Source organism: Sceloporus undulatus, chromosome 4 (assembly GCF_019175285.1).
Source record: "Sceloporus undulatus isolate JIND9_A2432 ecotype Alabama chromosome 4, SceUnd_v1.1, whole genome shotgun sequence".
Taxonomy (NCBI): Eukaryota; Metazoa; Chordata; class Lepidosauria; order Squamata; family Phrynosomatidae; genus Sceloporus; species Sceloporus undulatus.
The window spans coordinates 141,251,722-141,276,164 of record NC_056525.1 but is presented as its reverse complement, the minus strand read 5'-3'; the positions used below and the strand labels follow the sequence as shown (position 1 = coordinate 141,276,164).

The 24,443-nt window shown below is 38.9% G+C and overlaps 1 protein-coding gene across 3 annotated transcripts in view; it reads left to right on the top strand.

The window, feature by feature from the left end:
- The window catches only part of ICE1 (interactor of little elongation complex ELL subunit 1), a 42,627-nt gene that overhangs the window by 2,805 nt on the left and 15,379 nt on the right, over positions 1–24,443 (top strand). Inside the window, exons 2-13 of one of the 3 annotated variants that reach the window (XM_042462549.1) lie at positions 1,958–2,016; positions 3,299–3,333; positions 5,287–5,305; positions 5,658–5,769; positions 10,030–10,106; positions 11,894–11,931; positions 16,552–16,634; positions 18,149–18,188; positions 18,283–18,342; positions 20,860–20,949; positions 21,059–21,100; positions 23,066–23,430. In XM_042462549.1, coding sequence (XP_042318483.1) covers positions 1,958–2,016; positions 3,299–3,333; positions 5,287–5,305; positions 5,658–5,769; positions 10,030–10,106; positions 11,894–11,931; positions 16,552–16,634; positions 18,149–18,188; positions 18,283–18,342; positions 20,860–20,949; positions 21,059–21,100; positions 23,066–23,430 — 1,020 coding nt within the window. Of the gene's footprint in view, positions 1–1,957; positions 2,017–3,298; positions 3,334–5,286; positions 5,306–5,657; positions 5,770–10,029; positions 10,107–11,893; positions 11,932–16,551; positions 16,635–18,148; positions 18,189–18,282; positions 18,347–20,859; positions 20,950–21,058; positions 21,101–23,065; positions 23,431–24,443 lie in introns of those variants that run through there. The other 2 variants (XM_042462550.1, XM_042462551.1) reach the window with 2 other exon arrangements.

Below are 24,443 nucleotides of genomic sequence, written 5' to 3'. Positions count from 1 at the left end.
ACAAAGTTTTACATGGCTATCCATGACAGTTTGGGAAGATGTTGGTGTAAATGGTTGTTTTCATCTTTCTGCCCTTCATAAAATGTTCTTTTCATATTATCTAAAGTTGAAAGAGTAGTTTGGCTTGTCTGAGCAGAACGTATCAACCCAGAAGATTTTACTTAATGAGGAGCGTTGAGGTTTTGGCACAGGTATTGTTATTGATTCCTAGAGAGCCAACATGGTGCAGTGTTTTGAGCATTGGACTACATACATCTCTGGAGGTCAGGTTCGATTTCCCCATTCAGCCATGGAAACTCACTGGATGATTTATTCTAGGGCAAGTCACACACTCTCAGACATAGCAAAACCTGTGAAAGATTTGCTTTAGGATTACCTACATGGCTGCATGGCTTGAGCACTGGACTACAACTCTGGAGGCCCGGGTTTGATTCCCCATTAAGCCATGGAAACCACTGGATGCCCTTGAGCCAGTCACATACCCACAGCCCCCAAACACCCTGTTATAGGTTCATTGTAGGATTATCTTAAGTCAATAATGACTTTAGGGCACACATGCTTTGATTGTGATTTCCTGCATGGCAGAGGGTAGGACTGGATGGCCCTTGTGGTCTCTTCCAACTCTATGATTCTATGAAAACAACACCTATGAGGAAAGCAGTTGTGTGTAGTTGTCCTCTGAATATGGTTTCATGGGAGGACACCTCTTCTGTGTCCACTCTTTTCTTTCATCTCAGGTTTATTTAATAACGGTCACATCTTTCAAGTGTTAGTGCCATACTATTTGGCCAGCTTCTCCTCAAAAAGTTGATGTCAGTGCTTCAGTCCTCCACAGAAAATGCTGTGGGTAGCCCATTGGAAGTGATAGCTCTGAGAATCTCAGCAAACTGGTGCTACTTAACTAGTTACACCTGTTGGAATCCCCACATCTATATAAATACACAGTTCAGTGTGTAAGATCCGTCTCCTCCTTCACATCTGGCCACCTTATTCTTTATTAATGTCTTAGGTTAAAAAAAAAAGGTGGCAGGCATGCTAGACAATGTAGGAGTTTTCTTTGGATATCATACTGCTGTTCAGAAGATATGAGATAATTATGTCAGACATCAGCAAGTTTTGCCCATCCAAATGTTGTGGGACTGCAACTCCCATAGATTCTGTCCATTACCATTTAGGTCTGATAGGAATTGTATCCCAAGAACATCTATAACAAAACTTGTGATAGCTGACTCATACTTCATGAATAGCAGCTATACATGTAAGGTGGCACCATTGGTCTTTGAAAAAAATATGTTTTAGGTAACTGGATGATATGAAAGCTTTGTCTCTGGTGTTTCATGCACACACACATTTGGGTTGGTTATTTTTACAGTTCAAAGAATAGCTGGGCCAATTGCTAACAATCTCAAATAGTGATGCAGACTTATAACTGCTTACAAACTTGATTTAAAACTTGAACAAAGTTAGCACTGAAACAGAGAGAGTATATGTGCTGGTTATACAACACAGGCTAGTTAGCTGTTACGGACCCATTTAAATTAAACTTTGAACTTCATATATCTGTATGCTTAGGATGTTTCTAAATGGCCAGTTTGTGGATTTGGGGGATTTGATGGTTGATGCATGGAGCTTTATTGATTCTGGTTTTTGGATGTAGCCATCACTAGGTTAGATAGTCCTGAGCCATATGGTCTGTTGTTCCTCAGCAGACTATACATTTTCAGCAGCCCAGAATTGTACTCCTCCAGCCTAAATCATTCACAGGTGTTTTTTTTTTCCATTTTTATTAATCCTTTTCTGAGTTTAGTCTTATAGCTTTTTCAGTGTAATCTCCTGATACCTGTTTTGTCTTGTCTGTGTCGCTTTCCAATTTTCATTCTCTTGCTGTTCACATTATTTAAATGTTATTCAAATTGAATTTCTTTAATTTAACACTGCTGTGCCTTCTTTCCTGCAGAATTTAAATGAATATGTAGCTGCCTTAATTGCCTTAAAGCAAAAGATTATTGATACTGAGTAAGTACATCTTCATTCTTTTTGTTGCACAAAAGTAATTTTAATGGCATGTACATGTATTAAAGGTTACACTCCTGTGAACACTTCAGCTGCTTTAAACCGTTTCAGACATATTGGAATTTGAAGCATCTGCTGCACACTTAGGCACAGTACACACGGGGCTAAAGCGCCGGTCAGGCACCGTACTAGGACCGTGCAGCAGCCACACAGTCCCTAACCTTAGTACAGCACGGCGCCATAACAATGGTGGTGCCCTGTATACATGGGTGCCGCAATTGTTACGTAAGCACCGTGCAGCGTTTGCATGTTGCCGTGTAGTTTGGCAGCTGCAGCTTAGCTACAGAGGAAAAAATGCCGCAGCTGCTATGGACATTGAAGCAGGTATATACCGAGCCATAGCCATCCTGCTGTAGCCCAGCACTGCAAGCAAACTCTTCAGTGTAGACCTACATATGTTCTGGCCATCCAATAGAACTCTGTATATAGAAGGAGCAAGGAATAGCCAAATATTAAGAAAAGGGAGTATATTAGCAGCAGAATTCAAAGATTCAGCCATGTTTTAGTCTGTAAAACCAGGATGTAAAGAAATCTTGTAGTACCTTTGAGACTAATTGAAATAAAGAAAATGGCAGCATGAGCTTTCTTAGACTTCAGTCTACTTATGCATCCGAGGAAGTAGACTGAAGTTTACGAAAGCTCTTGCTGCCACTTCTTTCTTTCAATTAGTCTCAAAGGTGCTACAAGATCTCTCTACATATAGTAGCAGCAGTATGTTCTTTTTTGTGACATAGCTGTATATGAAGTAAAGTCTAGTGTGAGAACTGGCACAATAGTTAGTGTATGCAAAGTACCTGTTTTTTTGAGAAGGCCGGCATGGTACAGTGATGAGTGTTGGACTAGGGCTCTGGGAGACAGAGGTTCGAATCCATACTTGGTCATGGAAGTGATCTTGAGCAAGTCACACTCTCTCAGCCTTAGAGGAAGGGTATGACAAACCCCCTCTGAACAAATCTTACCAAGAAGCCCCTTAGGGTTGCCATAAATCAGAAAGTATATAAAAGCACAAAACAACAAGAGGGAGAACACAACTGACCTTATTAGCCAGTCTTCAAAACATAATAATCTTTAGCATGAATGAGATGCAGTATCATTCAGTGGGTAAAACTTGAACTTTCTCTTCTAGATCCTTAATTTTGCCAGAGTTCCATCATGTATATTTTTTGTTTTTGCTTTTTGAAGTGTGGACTTGCACCTAATCCCTTTCACTCTCACTCTCTTACAGCCACTTGCTGACAGAATATCAACAAAAGTGCAATGATATCCTTTTCTGCATATTTCCACAGGAAAGTAATTGTCATGTGTATAATCTGTACACTATTTTAAACAATCTAAATATGGCTTTTTTAAAAAAGTGTTTATAATATACAGCAGATACTTGGGTTACTGTACTAGACACATTATAGATGTTGAAAAGATAACAGCTTTGTGGCTTCTGAAATTGTGATGGTAAAAAAAAATCAAACTTTTTACCTTTGGGACCCCCTTTTGCATCTTCTTCTGGACATTGCCCCTTGCACTCACCATAGTGTATCAGTAAAAATACTTTGCTTATTCAGTGTGCATATTTTCATTCACACATTCATATATATTCATATTTTAACATTTTATAAGGAAACAATATTGTTCAAATTATATCAGTTTTATTTAAGTAAATTCAATATTTAGCTCAATGCATGTGTAAATTTTACATGTAAAAGGTTTGGGAGGAGGAGGAGAAGGAGGAGGAGGGATCAGGGCCACCATGTGTCGTGCTCCCTCCTCCCTTGAGCAACTCTCATGCTCATCCCATCATTTGAGAGCCACCCAATATTCAAAATCCCCAACAACCCCTCTGAGTTGCATCAGACAGTGGCACATACATAAGAAGTGGCAGCCAAGGCAACTTTGGCAGAAAACAGGCACTCCCATTTCCCTGGCAATGTAAATGGCTTTTGTGTCCAATACTAAAGGACCATTGTAGCAGTGGAGCTTCTTTTTGTAAAAGGATGCTGAAGCACTATAATCCCATCTTCTATCACCCTTCTGAAGCCTTGAGGGTTGATATTCTATGTGATTATATAGAGAAGGTCCTTTTGTACATTCATGCTGGAAAAATACACGTTTGCAGGAAGTTCAGCCTTGTATCTTCATGTACTGTATTTGAAATGCAAGATCAAGAGTACATCTGTTATGATTGACACCATATGATCTATTTGGTTTGTAGTCTCATTTCCACCCAGTTTGCTCATGGAAGCTAATAGTAGTAAAATATAAAACCGTGGACAAATTATATAAAACATCAAAGCAAGGTGGATAAGCAGATTTCTTACATCTGTTTAAATATGTTCCATTTTATTCACCAGTTATTAAGTCCCAGAAGACATTGTCTGTAGTATCTTAGAATCTTTCTTTCCATTTATCATCAACAATGTTATTGCCTTACATTACACAGTTATTGTAATGATCACTAAGATGCATTTCAAGAATTTTGAATACAGTGCAATATATATATATAGTAGTATGCTTGTACTGAGATGCAAAATATATGATTATTGGGGAGACAGATTGATATATATGTACATCAGATTACCCTTTAAAATACATGCAAAGAACAGTGCAGAAACAACTTGATTGGTTAGCAGTAGTAAAGTCTAGAAATTCATGTGTGCACTGCTTTATACAGTCACAAGTTTCTTTTATGCATGAGGAATATGTCATGTATCTCATATGGGTTCTTCAAAATAGGTGTAAAATGCATCCATTGTCAGAATACAAACTATTTCATAAGGAAAAGCAGAGAGAGTTCTGTGAATAGTTGCCAGTGCACAGTAAAATGTGGAACTGACCATTTTTTGATGACCGTGGAGGCTCCTTCTGAAAATGGTGCCATGTTAGGCTGTTCCTCTTTAGTAATGTGTAGTAAAACATAATCTATTACTAGAAGACTGCTCCTACTTCACATAGCCAACTGTTCTTTGCAAAATCACAGAATTTCACAGCTGCATAATTCATGGTATGGGAAAAGTTACTCTCCTTGTTATGCAGAACGACAGCTCCATGGTTTCATGTTTTTGCCCTCATCGTGGATTTGTTCTTGCAAGCAACCTTCCCAGTACAAAGATTTCTTAAATTCCTAAGTAATATGAGTTGCATTTTTCTTATTTCTATAGAATGTTTGGTAAAGTATAGCAATAATTATTTCATATCGAGATTTCGTTAACCACATTTCACAGCTTGAAGCTGCTAAAAGGTAAGAACTCATTGCATTGTTGTTTTTGTTCCCTCCCCTGGGTGTGGGTGTTACCAGTTTAAAATATTAACTATAGTAATTAGTGATAGATAATTATGGGTTCTAGTGTGTTGAGTATTCTCTCCAGGGCAAAGTAGCCAAATGAGATGTTAGAGAAGTTTTTAGGGAATTTGAATGTGGGATGCTATGTTGTTATTCCAAGTTTTTTCTGTGTGCTGCATAGTCAGTTGCATGAAGAAATGTGCAGACCATTCTGATATACTGAAAGCTCCCTTAACTGAGGTTACGACTTGTGTTTAAACGTACATTTTGTCTCAGTTTCTGTTATTTTAGTCTGTAATGTCCATTTCAGAGAAAACAATACTCTTCATCACCAAGTGGAAGAAATGTTCCAGAAAATATCACCTCTTAAGATGTGTGAGGAGGAGCTGGGCTCTGTGAAAGCAGAACTGGAAGAGAAAAGGGTAATTTCTCTTTGTAAAATAGAACTACGTCTTGAGGCTATCTGTTCTCTGAATTGAATAAACTATAGTTGTACTTCAGTCAGTAACATGAAGAGTTCACTTGATGCAAATTCAATGAAATGGTCTAATCAGATGGTTTTAATGAATTGATTTCAGAGGAATGAATTGTTAAAAATGAAGTGGCCAGATAATGAATTATCAAATTTAATACATTCATAGATGAATTATACTAATGAATTTAATGAGACATTAGATTAAAGAAGATAACGAAGAATTGCCAGCACAATGGGAGCACTTACAAGGGAAATTTATGACAAACCAGAAGAGGAGTTGTGATGGGAGAAGAGTAGACAGTTGTAAGGAACAAACTAAAGGAAAAATTTGCTAATTCCACTGACTGTACATATGAGACAAAAGGGAATGCAAGGATTATTCAGACAATATTTTACTGAAAGCAGGGAGAAGAGGGAAAACAGACATTTTACAGAAATACAGGTTTTTGATAAATGTCAAAAAGAGTCGCCTAAAGCTAGTGATGCCTCTAATCATATAAGAGCAAAGTTACAAGTTATCTTTATCTTTTCCAAAGAATGAAAAATCAAAAAGAAAATAAGATGTCAGGAAATTACTAAGAAAAACAGGTTTGATGTGAGCAAGTATTCAAGGAAGTAGTAGTTGGTATGTAAGAGCTGTCTGGTAGTCCAGTCCAATCAGTCATGGGATGTTGGAATCAGATGAAGAGAGAAACAGGTGGGTGGTCATCAGCCAGTCCAAGAGTCGTTAACAAGCCAGCAATCCAGGTACAAGAGCTGGCAAGGATTAAACAAAGTCATCAAAGCATAACCAGTCCAAAGTCAAAGAAGACAGGTTTTATTTGGGAGGGGGCAACATTATGGATTTTGATATGACCTATGAATACATAGCAGTGATTATAGCCTTTAACTTTAATATGATAACTTTGCCTGATTTTCACCCAGAAAAGTTGACAAACATACACAGATGTCTTATTCCTACCCTTCAAAGCCAAATTCTTCTCTGTGCTCCTTTGTGGGAAGGCTCCAAAGAGCTGCCACTGCCACCATTTTTCCATCCAGGCATTCAAAAAGGTCAGAAGCAGCACTGCAGTGGACTGAATACAGGGAGTTGGTGTTTCTTATAGGTGCTCCCAGGACAAACTACGCTCTCACCTTTCACTACTCTACCCAGAGAAGGGGATTATATATATATATATATATATCTAAATATTATATATCTATATATATAATCTCTATATATATATATTACACACGCACGCAACGCACGCACGCACGCACACTGCACCCGTTGCCCATACGTGGGCACACGCGGCTTTCAGCTTACACTGAAACTGCACGGTAATAGAATGAATGGTGCATGTGCCTATGCCGCACGTGTACCGCTGCGCCCAAACCCTATTATAGTCTATGGGGTTTGAGCCTATGTGTTTTTTGCTTTACGTGGGGGGGGGGGGGGGGTCCAGAACAGATCCTTGCGTAAAGCAAGGGTCCACTGTATAAGAGTTCAAGGACGGTACTTACATTGAAGCATGGATAAGTCAACCCAGGTTTTAGGGGTCAATTTTTTGAGTAAAATTTGTAGAGTTGTACATGAGTATATACAGTAATTAAATAGCATTTTAGATTTAACTGCCATTGCCCTTGTCACTTCTCTTTTCACCTTTCAACAAAGGATTGGGGCATGGCATCTTTAGCCTCTGTCATACCTGCTAGGTGGCAGGATCCAACACTGCCTTTGCCCCCATTTCCTCAGACTCAGAGACAGCTCCACTGCCAGGAGCAGCAGTTCCCTGGTAATCTGCCTCCTCTTCATCTGAGTCATCCAAGGGGTGAGTTACAACAGTCTCCTGGTCTGACAATTCAGCTTGTTCCTTGAGCAAGGTTTCAAACTAGAAAAATGCAACAGTTAGTTGTAGATCAGAAAATACATTACAGAATATGTCTTCCATGAGGTCTGAAACAGAAACTAAAATGATAGATTCAGCACAAATGCTTGAATCGAGGAGTGTCATTCACAAAGAAAGTGGTTGTGATGATGAATGAACATCTCTATGGATGGGGAATTCACTGCAGTGATCATTCGTTACAGAGGGAATGGTCAAAGAAGATTGGAGTCACAAGAGTGAAAGCAGTGAGGCTTATGCTGTTAAGGTGCTCAAGGATGACACAGGGACAGGATATACAGATTCACAGAGATCATCATATATCAGCAACCAAGGGAAATTTTGATCAATCCCATTGGTCAAAGAGTCCAACAAATTTTTTTCCAGAGAAACATGCAAATCACTAACAGTGGTGTATTTCAAAGTTTCATTGAACATACAGGCAACATGCATTGAAGAATGGGCTTTGAATTAGGAGGTGTTTATTCAGATGTTCAAGGCTTTAGAACCTTTCCAAGTAGATTTATTTCATCAGAGAACTGCAAGATATTTTCCCTTATATGGAAACAAAGGGATAGTGCAAGAAGATGCCTAGATGGCACCGTGTCCCCCCAGATCTCCTTTATTTACTTCCATCTCTGCTGATAATTCAGAGTTCTATCAATACAGTTGGAATGAGGGAAATTAGTTCTAATTGCACCATATTGCCTATGATGTCCATTGTTTCTATTACTGATTCAGATGCTCATCAGGAAGTCATGGTGTCTCCCCAACAGACCAGAATTATTATATCAGACTCTAATGCAGCATCTCAACCTGAATTGGCTGTAGTTGACCACGGGTCAATTGAACGGAGAATTTTGAATTTTGGTACTGCATATGATGTTAGCATCCAGAAAGAACTCTTTATAAGAGAATATATGACTTGACTTAGAATGTGTTTAGAAATTGGTGTTGAGATCACACAGTACAGTTAAAACTCATTCAGATTAGCCAAGATGGAATTTCTTTTTTCAAGATGAAATTACAAAAAATTTGAGGCCAAATATATTAAAGAGACAAGTGGTAGGTTCAGTAATATAACCAGAAGGATAACTGTTGTCAAGTCAGCCATATCTTAAAAGGTTTTTAAGAGAGATAGTTTTGTTAACACCTCCAACTGTGCATAAGTTTCCATGATGGAACCTAAATTAAGTATTAAATGTGCTCATGATGGCTCTATCTGAACCAAAAAAGGAGGTAAATTTAAGACTGCACTTTTAAGGTGGTTTTCTTGGCATCATTAATGTCTATAAGATGAGTGTCAGAAATGGGAGCACTTTCAATAAATGCAATTTTTCATAGGTTTGAGGAAGATATGTTGACTCTTACAATAGAACTAACTTTTCCACTTAACAATAGATCCACTATTACTGCAGGTTTACAATGTACAGTTCGCTTACCAAATTTCTGCCCTCTCGAGAACAAGTGGCATACTTTAAATGTGAGAAGGGCAGTGGAGGCATATACTAAAAGAACAAATCACATCAGAGATGTCCCATCTGAAAACACTGGAAGATAGAGCAACAAAGTTGATGATTGCCTGCTAAATTAAAGAATGTCTTTTCCTTTCCTTTGTTAGGGTACCTAGACCAAAGAATTTATGACTACATTCCTTTTAGGTGATGGCAATGAGTATGGCATACATTTCAACAGCATCCTTGGTTGATGTGTGCAGTGCAGGATTGAAGGAATCATCCATCTTTGGTGACACTTTAAAATCTCTATGTATAGGTCACCACAGACAGCCTTTGGGTTGAACTGCATTGCAGATAGTAATGTAGATTTAGGACAGCTATACTCATCTAAGGACATGAAGGCTTGGGTAAATCCTAAGAGTGAGTGGATTGCTCCTCCATGCCATCCAGAGAATGAGAAATTGATACTTATTGTGAAGGTTCATTCTTGAATAGAAGGAGGAGCAATTCGCCCTCCCATATGTGGCTGTAAAGTAATAGTAACAACAACAACAGCGATTAGAGGATTACGTTATACAGCAGACAAGGCTTTTCAATGAAACTGTCAGTGAAAAGAGTGGGGTCAAAACAAAACAAGAACCTTGGGCTTTGAACTCCTACATCAACAGCTGGCATTCAAGGAGTTACCATGACTTAGACCTCCTTCATGAATTTTCACAGAAAGTATCAATCTGTCATCTTATGACTGTGTTCTGAACATCAATGGACGAGTGGGATACTTATTATTAAATAAATAAAGATAAAACTGACAAATCTTGAGGGTCTTGAGATATTAGTTGCTATTTGTTATGTTGGTTTCTAATTACTATTCATTTCGTTAACTAGAGTTCACTCAAGATATACCAGGAGACTCATCTAGAGTATGTTCGGGTGAAAGAGGAAATGGACAAAAGTGACATTGTGTGAGTCATTCCAATATAGTTGGGTCAGCTAGTGAATTTGATCCATTTTTAGTGAAATTTCACAATCCTAATAATCTAGGGTGGAAACCAACCTGTACATTATTTGTAATAAACCAAGTAAATAAGTAGTGCTACTTAATCCACTTTCAGGTAATGTGCCCTAATATTTCAAAAGAAGAAGCAAGTGTTTTGTTTGTTTTTTTCATATCAAACCTACACTTATTTTAAAACTTAGACATCTTTGTTAGGGTACCAAGACCAAAGAATGTATGACCGCATTCATCTTACATGATGGGAATTGCTCCACTCTGGTTCCACAACATACTACAAATCCCAGAATTCCATAGCATAGAGCCATGACAGTTAAAGTGGTGTCAAACTGGATTATTTTTGTGGTGCAGCTACACCCCTTGTGTATTTTTCTGTATTTTTCTATTGTTATCTGGACTTTTATGTTTGTAGAAGCAAGTAACTCATTCTAGCTTCTTCTTTACCGGTTCTTTTTACCACTGTTAGGTGAGATTCCATAAAGTATATCTGAGATTGGCAAGAGGAGCAGAATTAGGGGTATTGCTAGATGTTTGGATGGAAGCCACCTGGCTTGGGGACATGGTTACTCGATGAGAAGTAGCAAGGGAGATGAGTGCACATTCATTGTTTCTTGGGGTATTATCAGTTTTCGGGACAAAAATAATAGATTGATTTTGATCTCCATATGGAATGTACAAAGGGTCCTAAAAATAAGTTGTCTATATTTTTTCTAATTTTTTTGCAAAATTGCCTTTGGAAATAATTTGAAGTCTGCCTTTTTGTTTTGTAATTTTGATCCTGGAGCTTGGCATCATGTTTGCTCCTTTACTGATCATTTTACCAACTCAGGTTTACACCACATTTTGGCAGTCAGATAAAAATTCATTAGTATTGTCAGCTATGGCCAAATTCTTGTTAGTGCTATTAAGAACTAGCATTTATTTGATTGTAGAAGTGTATCCTCCGTTTGATTGTTTTAGAGTTCTGACCATGCGCTGTTGTATATGTGAAGTATTGTCTTTGCAAATGTGTTTTGACTGATTCTGTTTCTGGTTGATTGACCATATGCTATTGTATTTTTACTTATTCTCCACTCCTGAGGGAGGGGAAATGGGAAGTGGGGTCTTTGTTGATTCAACATTGTCATACACTGCTAATCAGAAGATGCTAGGGCACATTCCAACACATTACAGGGTGGATACATTTGGATACAAATACAGCAAACAAAAGGATTAATCTGCTACTTCTGATCTAACTGGCCACACAAAGGAAGTTTTGTGCTAAGTGAGCCCCAAAGCCCTCTTTTGTGCATAGACATCTCAGGCACACTCATATTTTGCATCTGCTATCTCTTCAGATCTCGGCCTTATCCTAGGAGGTAGTATATAATGAGAGGTCTTTGCTGTGATGAGAGAAGAAGATCTAAATCCCCACTACCATTCATTCACACCTCCTTGCAGCTAGAACTACGTGCAGTGTAGTGTAATATGGAGTGTCACAACTTTACTACCTGCACTTCCCCCTTGCTATGTGTGTCATATACATCATTATAACACATGACAATGATATGCCTATCCAGCATTTCATAAAACCTGCCATGGTTTCAGGTTCTGGTTCAATACACAACCAAAAATGTGAGCTTAAGATGTAACATTAAGTCAGACTTAAGACTGTGTGCTATGTTGTCAAATTAGACACTAAAAATGAAAGACTATATTCCACATTTCTCATATGTGCGTGTCTGTTTTCATGTTCAGGAAGAAGAAACTGGAAACTAAAGTGAGGAAACTTGAAGGTAATTGTATCCAAGTATACTATTTCCTACGCAGGCTTATAACTCAATTAGATAACTGTTATTTTTCTGGAAGAAAACCTTTATTGATTTCTATCCCATTTTCTGAGCTTAAAAAAAGCTATTTACTAAGAAATATTTAGCAGTCTTCCTGTCACCTAACTTTCCACTCCTTTACCTCCTCCCTTTGAAACTATAATGTTGGAAAATGTGTTTCATGTAATTTCATGTGCTAGTCACAATTCACAGTTTGAAATAAACCACCTCTGTTGTCCATGACCTGACAGTTATTTGCAAGCTTGCCACAGGAGCCTGTAGTGAGAATTACTTGCTTTATATCCCCGGCTAAAATGTGATGTTGCATGTCTTATAGTTTTCTTTGCATGTAACTAGGTTATCAGTGAGTTATGTGGGGAGAAAAACAGGGCCCAGCTTCCTAAGTCAAGCAGTTATATATTGTCTTTTGGGCATCTGTAAATCAAAAGTCTACATTAAATTTTAAAAGTGGTGCCTGCCAGTGACTCATATATCATAGAAACAATATTCAGAAGCAATGTATTCCAAGCTAAAGGCTAGCCTTAGCACTGCTTATGAAAATTCTTGTCAAATTATAGGGCTTCTAGAACTCTTTGAAGCATGTGGTCTAACTTCTTTGTGCTGAAGGAAGAATCCTCTAGACAGGTAGAACACAGATAAATTCTAATACAGTACTGAAAATATTTAAAAGAGCTATAGATGGAACGTAATGTATTATTATAAGAAAGGAAAGTTGATAGTTGTTTGGATAGATTTAAACGGGGTTGTAATTGTTGAAACAATAGCAATAGCAGCTTCATTTATATACCACTTTATACCGCACTGAGCAATCTCTAAGCAATTTACAACTGTAAGCAAATTGCCCCATCAAGCTGAGTACTCATTTTAGCAATCTCAGAAAGATGCAAGCCTGAGCCCCTGGCTAGGATTGAACTCACAGTCTTGTGGTTTCTGAGTGAGTGGCTGTAGTACTAGCACTTAACCACAAGTTGCCATTTCCTGGCAACTTGCCAAAAGCATATCGTGTTCAACTGAAGGAGGAACATGAGGGATTCAAGTCTCTAGTCCTTTTGTCAATTTCATTTTAGCCTGGACATCATCTCCATCCTACCTGCTCTTCTTTCTAAAGCAACAACCAGCTATACCAACTGAAGCATGAATAAAGAGAGTGAAGCAGTCACACATCCCTTGGTCCTTCTGGCCAATGTTGAAGCCAGAGCTGTGAATGAGGAGAGACCTGTTCTTCCTAATTTACCCCTCTCTGTTGCCCCGACATCAAGGATGAGGTTATATATGGCCTTCCAGATGATGTTGGATTGTAACTTCCATCAGCTCTAGCCAGTTTAGCCTGTTTTGAGGAATGATGGGAGCTGCAGTCCAACAACATCTGGAGTGCTGCATGTTTTCTATCCTTACCTTAAAATGACCATGGTTTCTGTGACCAAAAAGCATGTAAGGAAAACCTCCCTTTATAACCCAGAATATGTGTTTGGTATCCTACCCGTGCTCCTAAATCCCACAGGAATAAATGTAATTATTCACTTTTCGGAAAGCTGCTGGAAGATTATCGTTTTAGCAGAATTAGAGCATTCATCTTCTGCCTTCTAGCTACATTGGGAATCTGTGGGGCTTGACAGACCACCCAGAAAGGGTGGGCTGGAGCCACCCATTTTTGCTCCTGAGGGAGCCCGCAGCAACCAAACTGTGTGGGCTCCCTCCGCACCAAAAAGAACCTGCTAAAAGCTTCTTGGTGTGCGCAGTCACTGCCATCACTGCGCCATTGGCGCACTGTCTTGCATCAGTGATGCAAGTGCGGTGGACAGGGCCGCACCATGATGGAGCTGCCACTGCGTGCTCGGCTCTGGAACATGCAGATACTCCACACTCCCGAGCCCTAGTTTTGGCCCCAGCGTGCCACAAAGTGCCCATTTGTCCCGGGCCTAAGAGATTAAAAAGAATTGTATGTATGCACACATAATATATTGGTGATGGGTAAGCCTGGTCTTGATTATCCCTGCCATCAAAATATAAGTCTCCTTATTTTTGTGTTATTCCCTCTCCAAAGGATTTTGTTTCTTTATCTCTTAAAATGCGATAGAATATTAGAGAATATTGCTAGTTCTTTGGTGATTCCTGCTTTTCTTCTTCTTTTCCCCTTCTGGTTCTCAGTAAGACTGGTCTACTTAAATCCTGCTTCCCTGGTTGTTTAGCAAAACAGAACCTCCAGCCCAGATGAGGAAGTAATATTTAAAGAAGAAAAAAACTGCAAAAGGCTACTTCGATATTTCCCCCACAAACTCTCATCTTGGTTTGACTCCGTAGAAGGGAATCACCAGAAATGCCCATTACATACAAATCTGAAGCCTTAAAGTGAAAGAACAAGGCTGTTGTTTTCTCCCTTGAAATATTGTAAGTGCTGACTGGGCCTTCCTGTGTCAGAGCTGGGAAGTAGGTTTGCCCCTTATTGCAACATTGTTCTCAAGTGCAGATTTTTCCCTTAGGAGTTATTGTGAGAGAAAATATAAGAGAGAACGGAACAACAATCACATAGGACAGGGATGTCAACTGTGGGAGGCTAGGAGGCGACATTAGTGCCCCCAGGCAACTTTGCCCCTAATTGTCCCCTCGGGGATCTGGGAGCATTTTCACAATGTTTTGGGGGCTTCCTGGACAATTTTAGGCCCAGGAGAGGTCTTTTGAATAACAGAAAGTGAGCAGAAATCATGTCCTGTTTACATCCTTTTGCAAAAGGGACCCATCCTGCCTAAATCCACCCAAAGAGGGTGCAAAATGTGGTGGCAATGTACCCCTTGCTTCCATTGGACATTTTGGGCCAAAATGCTTTTTTTTTTACTTTGATCTTTTATTACTTAAAAAATATTATTATTGATCCCTGGATTCCAGGTATGGTGGAAACACTTTCCACACTTAGACAGCAATTCTTTTACCCCTTGGGGCCACCTGTGGCCTGGGAGCTGCGTTTTGCCCACCCCTGATTTAGAGACATCATGAAGTGTTATTCCTTCTCTTCAGTAGTATTGTAAAGAGCTGTGAGCAAAGACGGGTGAGAACTGCTTATTTCTCAGCTCTGTAGGAATCTTGACACTATCGTTAGGCGTCATAGTGGTTGAGAATACACTCTCTTAAGTTCTTTCTAGCCTTCAGGTATATTTGTTGTAAGTTTGAGTGTTGAACTATGACTCTGTGGAAACCAGGATTCGATACCCAATTCAGCCACAGGGTGACCTTGGGCAAGTCACACTCTCTCAGCCTCAGACAAAAGCAAACCTCATCTGAAGAAACTTGCCAAGAAAAACCCATGATAGTTTCATCTTAGGGTTGCCATAAGTTGGAAATGACTTGAAGACACACAACAATAATAGCAACAACAATTTGATTATGGTATTTTAAAATTTGAAATGCGAAGTTTTAAAATGGTTAGAAAACTTAGAATACAAACCAGCAAGCAAGAAACAATTAAAGCTACACTCTTCCGTTATAGTCAAGTAGCAGTAACCTCAAAGTAAGTCCCACTGAATGCAGTGAGATTAGCATCTGAGTAGAAAGGATTGTGTTGTGTTCATTGGCAAATCTGTAACTCCTTTTTGCAAGAAGTCATTAGAACTTTCATATGTCAGTAGCAGGGGCAAAATTAAGTTTTCTCCTCCAGAAGATGCTGAGTGAGATCATGAGAAAGAGGTTTTAACTTTAAGGAAGCAAGATTTCTGTTTCTACATTGCTGCTTGCATTCTTGATTACGATCACTGTCAGGGAGTTATGTGCTATTTTAATATAACACTGACAGATCCAAGCTGTATCTTTCAGTCTTAGGGGAGATGGTTTTAATCTAGATACCCTATTCCCAAGTAAGAACCTGTTTAGCAAGGTTGCAGGGGAAGGATAGTGTAGTGTGTATAAGAAAGAGAACCAACATTGAATGGATGTTGATGTGAGTGTGGCAGCCCTGGTCCCATCCATCACTGCCCCACTGCCTACCAGCTTGTGTGTTCCTTTAGGTATTCTGCAGGAGCCAGTAAAGTCACTGAAATGGAAAAAAAATATTTATTCTTAGTGAGCTTGGCCTGCTTATGATAACATGATTTGATTGCTTTATAAATGTTTGTTTTAATTATTACATTCCTTAAACATTTTTCATATTTCTACAATAAGGATATTTTCAAGAATAGTGATTTTATGTTATGGTTTGAAAGCAAAATTTGAGGAATGACAGTCTTACTTAAAAACACAGCTTGTTTTTCATAGCTTTTAGTTTTATTCTTATTCTGGTTTCTTAGTGATTTTCTTGGAATCACTAAGCTGTGGAACTGGTGAGTGCAATTTTAATGTAACACTGACAGAGCCAAGCTGCACGCTTCCAGTGTGATGAAATCCTAATGAAATAATGAAAGGATAGGACAGAGCTGAGTGCTGTAAACCTTGAAATAAATTGTGAGAGTTGGACAAACCAGAAAGGGAAGGTGTTACTTTGCAATTGCATTCTATCCTTGTTTGCCAGGTTTTATGTAGATTTTGAAGGCAAGCTAAATGGGTTTAACAAGTGTTGGTTATTTTCTCCCTTAAATAAAGAGGCTGCAGCAAAACACATCCAGGAGTTCAAGCAGCTGAAAGGAGAAAAGAAAGTTCTTGAGAAAGAACTGAAGAAAGCACAGGTAACATTTTTAATCAAAAGTTCATTACGGCTAAAGAGGGGCACTTCCTTGAATGCTTCATGTGTTAGTACTGTAAATTGGAAAGTAAGTGCTGGCAATCTGACATGTCCCCCTAAATATGTCTTATTCCCCCCCCCCCTAAAAATATGTTGTGTGTGTGTGTGTGGTGAATTTTAAGTCAGGTATGTTCTCCCTAGCTGCCCACCTCTTCTTGTTCCCTTTCACATCATCCCCATGTCTTCCTCCCTGTTGAATCATTGGTGGGTTAAACTCCTTCTCCACCTCCACTCACATTACTTGTTATAGAAGAGGGACTGACTGTAAAAATTGTTTTTGCTATCAGGTTGACTTGGTTTGTTGTTGGCTTTGTGGTCCAGTAGTATGACACCAGACTCAGTATTTGCAAAAAATAATGACCTTGATTAAAAAACAAAATAATGATGTTGAGGACAATAGTGGCATTTAAACTATACGAGTGTCCATGTGATTTTGGAGCAGGAATAGGCAATGCAGCTTGCTTAGGTACCAGGCATCATGGGCATATTTGTGCCTGCCAAGTCACCCTAAACATGGAAGGGTTAGGAAAGAGAGCAGTAAGCTAGTAGAGTGGGAGTGGTCATTGAAGTTAGCAAAGAGTGCAACTAGGGAGGGCAGCAGGGTCTGGGTGAACTAGCTAAGAAAGACCTGTGCGGTGGGGAAGATTGTGTGTTTGTATGTCTTAATGAGAGGGCAGTACAGTATTAGGAAGGGAGAGAGGGAGAAAGGATTTGGCGTGATCCAGAAAAGGGTGATTTGAGAGACAATGTGCTATTTTGTGCACTTGGAATGATCAGAAAGAAGGGATACATGTGAGATGGGTGCCTGTCCTTTGTGTGTGTGTGTGGAAAGAGATATAAGGCATAAATGTGTGTGAAAATATATAAATAGTGATCTGGGATAAGAAAGGGCATGTATGTGAGGTGATCCTGGATGAGAAAGAAAGAGATGGGTGGGAATACGGTTGGCTGACAAAGGTGACTGTGGCAAAAGAGAAAAGGAGTTTGTCTTCTGTGAAATAAAATTCTGTCAGTGTAAATTCAAAGAAGATTCTTGTGTTTGGAGTTTTGAGCCTTGTACTCAGTGTTTTGGGCAGATTTTCTGTCCATTCAGAATAGCCTTGAACTCCAGGGCAGACATTTTGGGTTGATGCCCAGTACATATTTTTAAATTTAGATATGTGTCTCATCGGTACCCATAATTTGGAAACCTGTTTTATAAGGTGGACAGTAGCAAGGGTAACCAGCATAGGAACCAAAGTGGCCTAGTACAGGACCCAGGGTGGAACAAATTACAAACATAACTTAACATTTTTGGGGGGTTGGGGATGAGGATATCTTAAAATGTACTTTTTCAATTTTACATAAGGCTTATTAAATATTTGAAAGGTTATGAGGTATTTTTAGAAGCAATGGAGCACTCTTACTTTCAATACTATAAATTGTAATTGATTTTTCCCCCCTAATTCACATTCATAGGAAAAGATTGATGGATTTCCTAGTATAAAACATAAGAAAGGTAACACTCTTTTGTTGACATTTTTAGCTTTTCAATTTTGGTTTTACTTTTTAATTGCTCATCTCATATCTCTGTGTCTACCTATTTCCTTCAGTGGTAAAGAATGCAGAGACCCAGAGTGAAAAAGAGAATCCAGTTGGAAACCTAGACAAAGGTTGGTATGTATGCATCCTTTAATAAGTAGTTACAGATGCTCCTAGCTGCTCTTTCTTCAGTGGGTCATTGATGGGCGTCAGGACATCCTACTGTAGAGCATTGCACTTCAATGTTTCATTAAAAAAATGCATGAAGATTACCTGGCCCCTTGGAGTTTATGCAAGTCTCCAAAATGTACAAAAGGGAAGAACAATGTTTTCTGTCAGAAAGCTCTAGTATAGTGATAGACAGCTGTACCTCTCCCTAGCCAGTTGTAAGAGATTGTGGAAGTTGCAGTCCAGAAACTCCTACCTACCCCTAATCTAGAGGATCTTGTCTTTTAATGTGTTGATAACCATGGAGCAGACCAAAGTTTTTGTAGAGGCCTTTTCTTTGCTGAATTCTATTTTTTCCCTAGTACTGCAGATAGATGAAGAAGGGTGTTACTTGTTGCCTATTATGACCTGTCAAACATAAAACCTCAAGGTTAGTTATTAGGCTCCTTTGAGTTAGCATGCCCACAAAATGTGGTGCAAATGATTTGAATCACTGGGAGTTTGCAAGTTGGGTAGAGGAACTGGCATGTCAAAGGCTGATATGCCATGTCTTTGACCCTATTTGTCTGCTCCATTGTTCCTTTGAAATCAGCAGCACATGACTCAGAGGCTCCTTACAGAGGGTCCTGAAAATATGGACTGGGTCCGTATTAGGGCTAGAAAGGGGCGTCACTTCCTGATGCCCCTAACCCTAATAAGGACCCAGTCTGTACAAAATGGTGGCAGCCGTTCCACATGGCCGCCGGCATCTTGACGTAGCGGACGCACTACGTCCACACGTCACACCCCAGAAATGACACCACGAGTGCGTGCTTCGGCACTTGCGGCGCCTCTTCCGGGGTGCAAGAAGGAGCACAATTTTCACGCTCCTTCTTTGCAGCGTCCGGGAACCGTGCCGTTTGGCTGCTGCGGTTCCCGGATGCTGCAACCAGCGGCAGCAGCAGACCGCTGCTTTTCAGCGGTCTGTAACTCGCCAAAGAATGGGGAGAGCATGTGACAGCAGAATGCAGTGCATTGGAGTAGCGTCCAATGTGGAGTTTGAATAATTTTGGATAGCAAATAGTTATGCTTGGAGTTTAAATAATGGAAAGCTAGGAAATACAGGGATGATAAGATATAAATGGATACAGACTAGTGCAGTTTTGATTATGGTGAAGGCATTTTTGAAGGAAAGGTGTGGTAAGCTGGTACATTGGAACTGGATAGAGAGAAGATCTCCTGTATGTAAGCCATTAAAACTGGTTTGTTGCTTGGTTTAGGTGGCCATATCTGAAGGAAGGTTTCATATGATGTTGAAGCATTATTTTTAAGTCAACACAACCTTGATACAAGTCCACAAAAAGAGCTATCCTATCAAAATTTTGCTAGGTCACCTGCATCCCTGTTTTTGTCATATTGGGCATGGTGACCTCTAAAAGATAGGTGAAGGAGACCATTTGTTTTTAAAGAACCTTTCCTGTGCAAATGACCAGACCTGACTCAATGCATTTCTTATACATGCAAGTACCAAACACTAAGTCATTGTCAAAAAGTGCTTAAAATGCCAACAAAGAAAATGTGAGCTCTTCGTTTCATTTTTGAGTCTTACAGCTTAATTAACTAAGTGGCAAGCAGAGACAAGAAGGAAATGATGCAATTTAAATTGATGTTCTTGGATTTCTTGCTATTGTTTATCATGCAAACCAGGCTGAGTCCTCTGAGGAGGCACAAAACTCAGGAGAGTTCCAGAGAAGGGAAAGGAGCATATTGGTTCACTTGTGACTTAACACTTTACATGAAGTCAAAATTTCTGTGGACTATTCAAAGAGATTTAACATTGCACACTGATAATGATATAATGGAAAAATTTGTTTTAACCACAATCCTGAATTTTTCTAAGATCAGTGAAACCATTCTGTTTTATTGTGATATATGAGTCTAAAACTAACTGCTTTTGTGTGTATGCATTCTGCAAGTATAGAGCCATTTTTCTCTATCTCAAAATCAGACACACTGGTCCCATTCTGGGTTATTTCCGTTGTGTAAAAAGGGCAATGTTTTATTTATGATAGGGTCTTTTCATACTACCCTTAAGTCATATGTCTGAGGAAGCTTACAAGAAATAACTCAGGCAGCCCCAAAATCCATTCTATGTGTGGCTTTGTATCATCTTTGTTAGGATGCTGTCTTTCAAGTCCCTGGTTTTAAACTGTAAATGTGTGAACATACTATGTTCTGACTTCTAGATAAGTAAAGTTTCTTGAACACTGTATTTATCTTTCTGACTGATAGAGAGAGCTGTCTGCTTTCTGGCTGATAGAGAAGTACCTTAATACTTTTGAGATTACACATCATATTACCTGCTCAAATGAGAGAAAGGTACAAATGTCCAACCATATTCATTTCATGTTCATCAGTGTCTTTGATTACATGTGTGCCATGCCTCAGCATATTAAGACATGAGAAAATACCACTTGTACAGCCTCTTAATTATTTTACAGAAAAAGTCAAGGTGCTGTTGGAGGAACTCTGGATGTGTATCATTGGCTCCACAGGAGGTGATCATATCAGTGCAAATGATTACATTTTAGGTGAGACCAAGCACTACGGTTCTAGATCACATTGTAAATGACCATTTTTAAAATATCTGCTGCTGTTTTTAATAAGAATAAATAAAAAGCCTATTTTTCCTCCCTGCAGTAGGTGATTTGGATAGTCATTCAAGAACACTTGGAAGAACAAGTAAGTACTTTTTTGGATGAAGAAGACATTTCAGATGTGTACTGTTAAAGTACAAAAGTAACAAGTTATGTAGAAAATCCAGTTGTGAGGAGCATATCAGCTCTGTGGGGAGCGATTAAATTTTGCATCCAAGCTACTGGAAATGCTAACAGTGATCCAAAACACACTGCAGAACTGTAGTTCTGTGAGACATTTAGCCTTCTCTGGTGCCCCTGTAAACTACAGCTCCCAGGATTCCCTAGCACTGAGCCAGGACAGTTAAAGTGGTCTAAAGCTGGATTATTTCTGCAGTGTGTTTTGGACCCAAAATGGTAAAAGGTCTGGAAATCAGGCCTTATGAAGAGCGACTTAGGGAGCTGGGTATGTTTAACCTGGAGAGGAAAAGGTTAAGAGGTGATATGATAGCTCTGTTTAAATATTTGAAGGGATGTCATACGAAAGATGGAGCAAGTTTGTTTTCTGTTGTTCCAAAGACTAGAACCTGGAGTAGTGGATTCAAATTACAGGAAAAGAGATTCCACCTCAGTATTAGGAAGAACTTCCTGACTGTAAGAGCTGTTCAGCAGTGGAATATGGTGCCTCAGAGTATAGTGGAGTCTCCTCCTTTGGAGGATTTTAAATGGAGGCTTGATGGTCATCTGTCAGGGGTGTTTTGATTATGTGTTCCTGCATGGCAGGGGGTTGGACAGAATGTCCCTTGTGGTCTCTTCTAACTCTATGATTCTATGAGCACATCTTCTTTTCTTCTGAGACCTCATGAGGAATAGTTCAGATCCTAGGTCCATTTTGACATACTTTTTTTTTATTAAACTAGATTAGTCTCTGGCTTGCAAATTCTCTGCCCTATTTCTTTCACCTCTGGAAAAAGTGAATAGTCAAATGGGGTAGATCTTGTAATGGGATCTGCTGATGTTTAGAAATCAGACTGTGGGACTAGTACATTTTTAAAATTGAGTAATAATGTGACATCTCCAGCTTCTGCATGAGAGAATGGGAAGGAACAGGAGGATTGCTCCTGATCACTCCACAGAAGCAATCTTAGGGGATAAATAGATTTGAAGAGAAATCTGTTACCTAGAACTGAACATTTGCTTTTATGTCCATCCTTTTAATGGAATGTGCATGTGAATAGGTAAAGGGTGTATATATTGTGAGCATCTTTCTGAGTGAGGTTTATTTTATATGCAGGAGGTACATAGCAAATGTACATGCACATCTTTGTATGATCTCTGACAATGATGATAAGGCCACTAGATATTGATAAATAAACAGGAATCAGAAGCTGATTATGATTCATCTGGTAAGGAAATTAATGCAGATAGATTATTAGATGGCAAAGCTTACAAAATTTGTTGAAGAGAGTATTACAAACATTAGGATTGAAGAATAAGGTAGGAGATAACCGAGTTCAATCAGCAGGTGAAAAGGATGGCAAAGCAACATCAGTAATTAGAAAACAAGTTTCTCAGGGTGAGGAAATTCTGATGCCTGAAATGTTTAAAGTATTAATTGATACAGACTAGAGAAAATCTTTAAATAATAAAACATATTTAAACTATTGTCAAAAGCTATATGCTTTTGAAATTAGAGTAATTGAGCTCATGAAGGTCCCGCTCACTGATGAGCAACAAAGACACATACTCATTCTGCCTAGATAAGGGCATCTGTATTTTGGCAACAATGATGATGATGATATTTATTACCTGCCATTTTAGTCTCAAATTTATTTTGGCTTCCTGCCCTCACTAGTTCCCACATACATAATTCAAAATTAAAGACAGTTTACACAGCTTGTCCTGACTTGAATCCATGTGTGAAATTTAAGTGTCTGAATATAATTTGGCTAATAATGCCAAAAGCCCTAAACAAATTATTTTGAATATCTTGTTTTGTTACTTTAAACCTTCTAGAGGTAGAAAGAATACAGTATTATTTTTAAAACACAGTTAATCTTCCCTTTTATAGAAATGATGCAGTATCCTAAAAAAATCAAGAAATCTCAAGGAGAGAGGAATTCCAATGGTTCTTTATCTGAAACCTGTGCAGCAGAAACCACGGTGTCATCAATGCATATAAAATCGAATAAGAGGTCTACTAAATACAGTGACCCAGTTGAAAGCAAGACCATGGAAACTACGGAAACTGGCAACAGCTCTTTTTGTGAAGGCAGTACTCTGGAAGACACTTCTCAGACAGATTTATCAGCAACTAATTTGAATCTTTTCAACAAGGACCAAGAACACGATGAAAGTCTGCGAGATGTTTTGAAGTGGCTGAGGCCTCTACCCCCTCTACTGTCTCCCATACAATTTTCACCAGCCACTACTCCGGTAAGTTCCAAAAAAATAGTAATAATAAAAATTAGATTGTGTAGTAAATTTCAGCAAGACTTCTGTAGCTTGAAAATAGATGATAGTTGAAAATGACATGAAAGATATCTTGTTATCCATGGTGATCATTTGGTCTACTGTTGTTGCTGGTAAACAGGTTTTGCAGGGTTTTAGAGCATTTGTGAAACTGAAACGAAACAGTAATCCTTAGTGGTCAAAAGCAATGAGGATACATATAGCAAGACAGTGGTACCTCTTATACTATCTCTGGCAATCCATAAAATCTATTTCTGCTGCTAGGCTATGTTAAGCCCAGAGACAACAACTTTTTTCAGTTGTTTCTAAAATAGTATGTGTGCATAATTAATCTATTAAAATGCTTTTAGATATGTCCAAGCATATCTAAATACAAGAGATTTTAGCTTGTTTTCACTTCAGCTCTCTCCTGCCTTATCAGAAGATCCCTCTAAAACAGTGGTCCCCAAACTGTGCTCTTTAAGGGATTTTGGACTTCAGCTACCAGAATTCCAGATTACAGTATTGGTCAAATAGCTGAGGCTTCTGGGAGCTGAAGTCCAAAATCTCTTAATTCTGTATGAATTTTCTTTGTGCACCTAAATACTCAGAGGGGGTTCTGCACCAAGTAATATCAGTGTATGATGTTAAGAGTGGCTGGTACAGTTGGTAGAGTCTTCTTCATGAAAGCACCGAGTCATTTTATAGAGAGATTTGCCAGACTGGCTTTTAAAGAGAGTTCATAACATCATTGTTCAAGTAGGAACATTGGAAAAATGGAATAAATATCAAGTGGCTTATTGGAATCTGCTGTAATTAAGGATTTGTAATGTATGCTGATCTTTATTTCTAATAGGGTTTTTTTGTTAGTTGCCCTGCAGTAGTTTTTTACACCATATGGTGGGATATAGAATGAGCAAATAAATTTTAGCAGCTTCTGTTGCATTTGAAAAGAAAGGCCTTTTTACCAAAAGAAGCTGGGTTTTCCTTCCTCCACT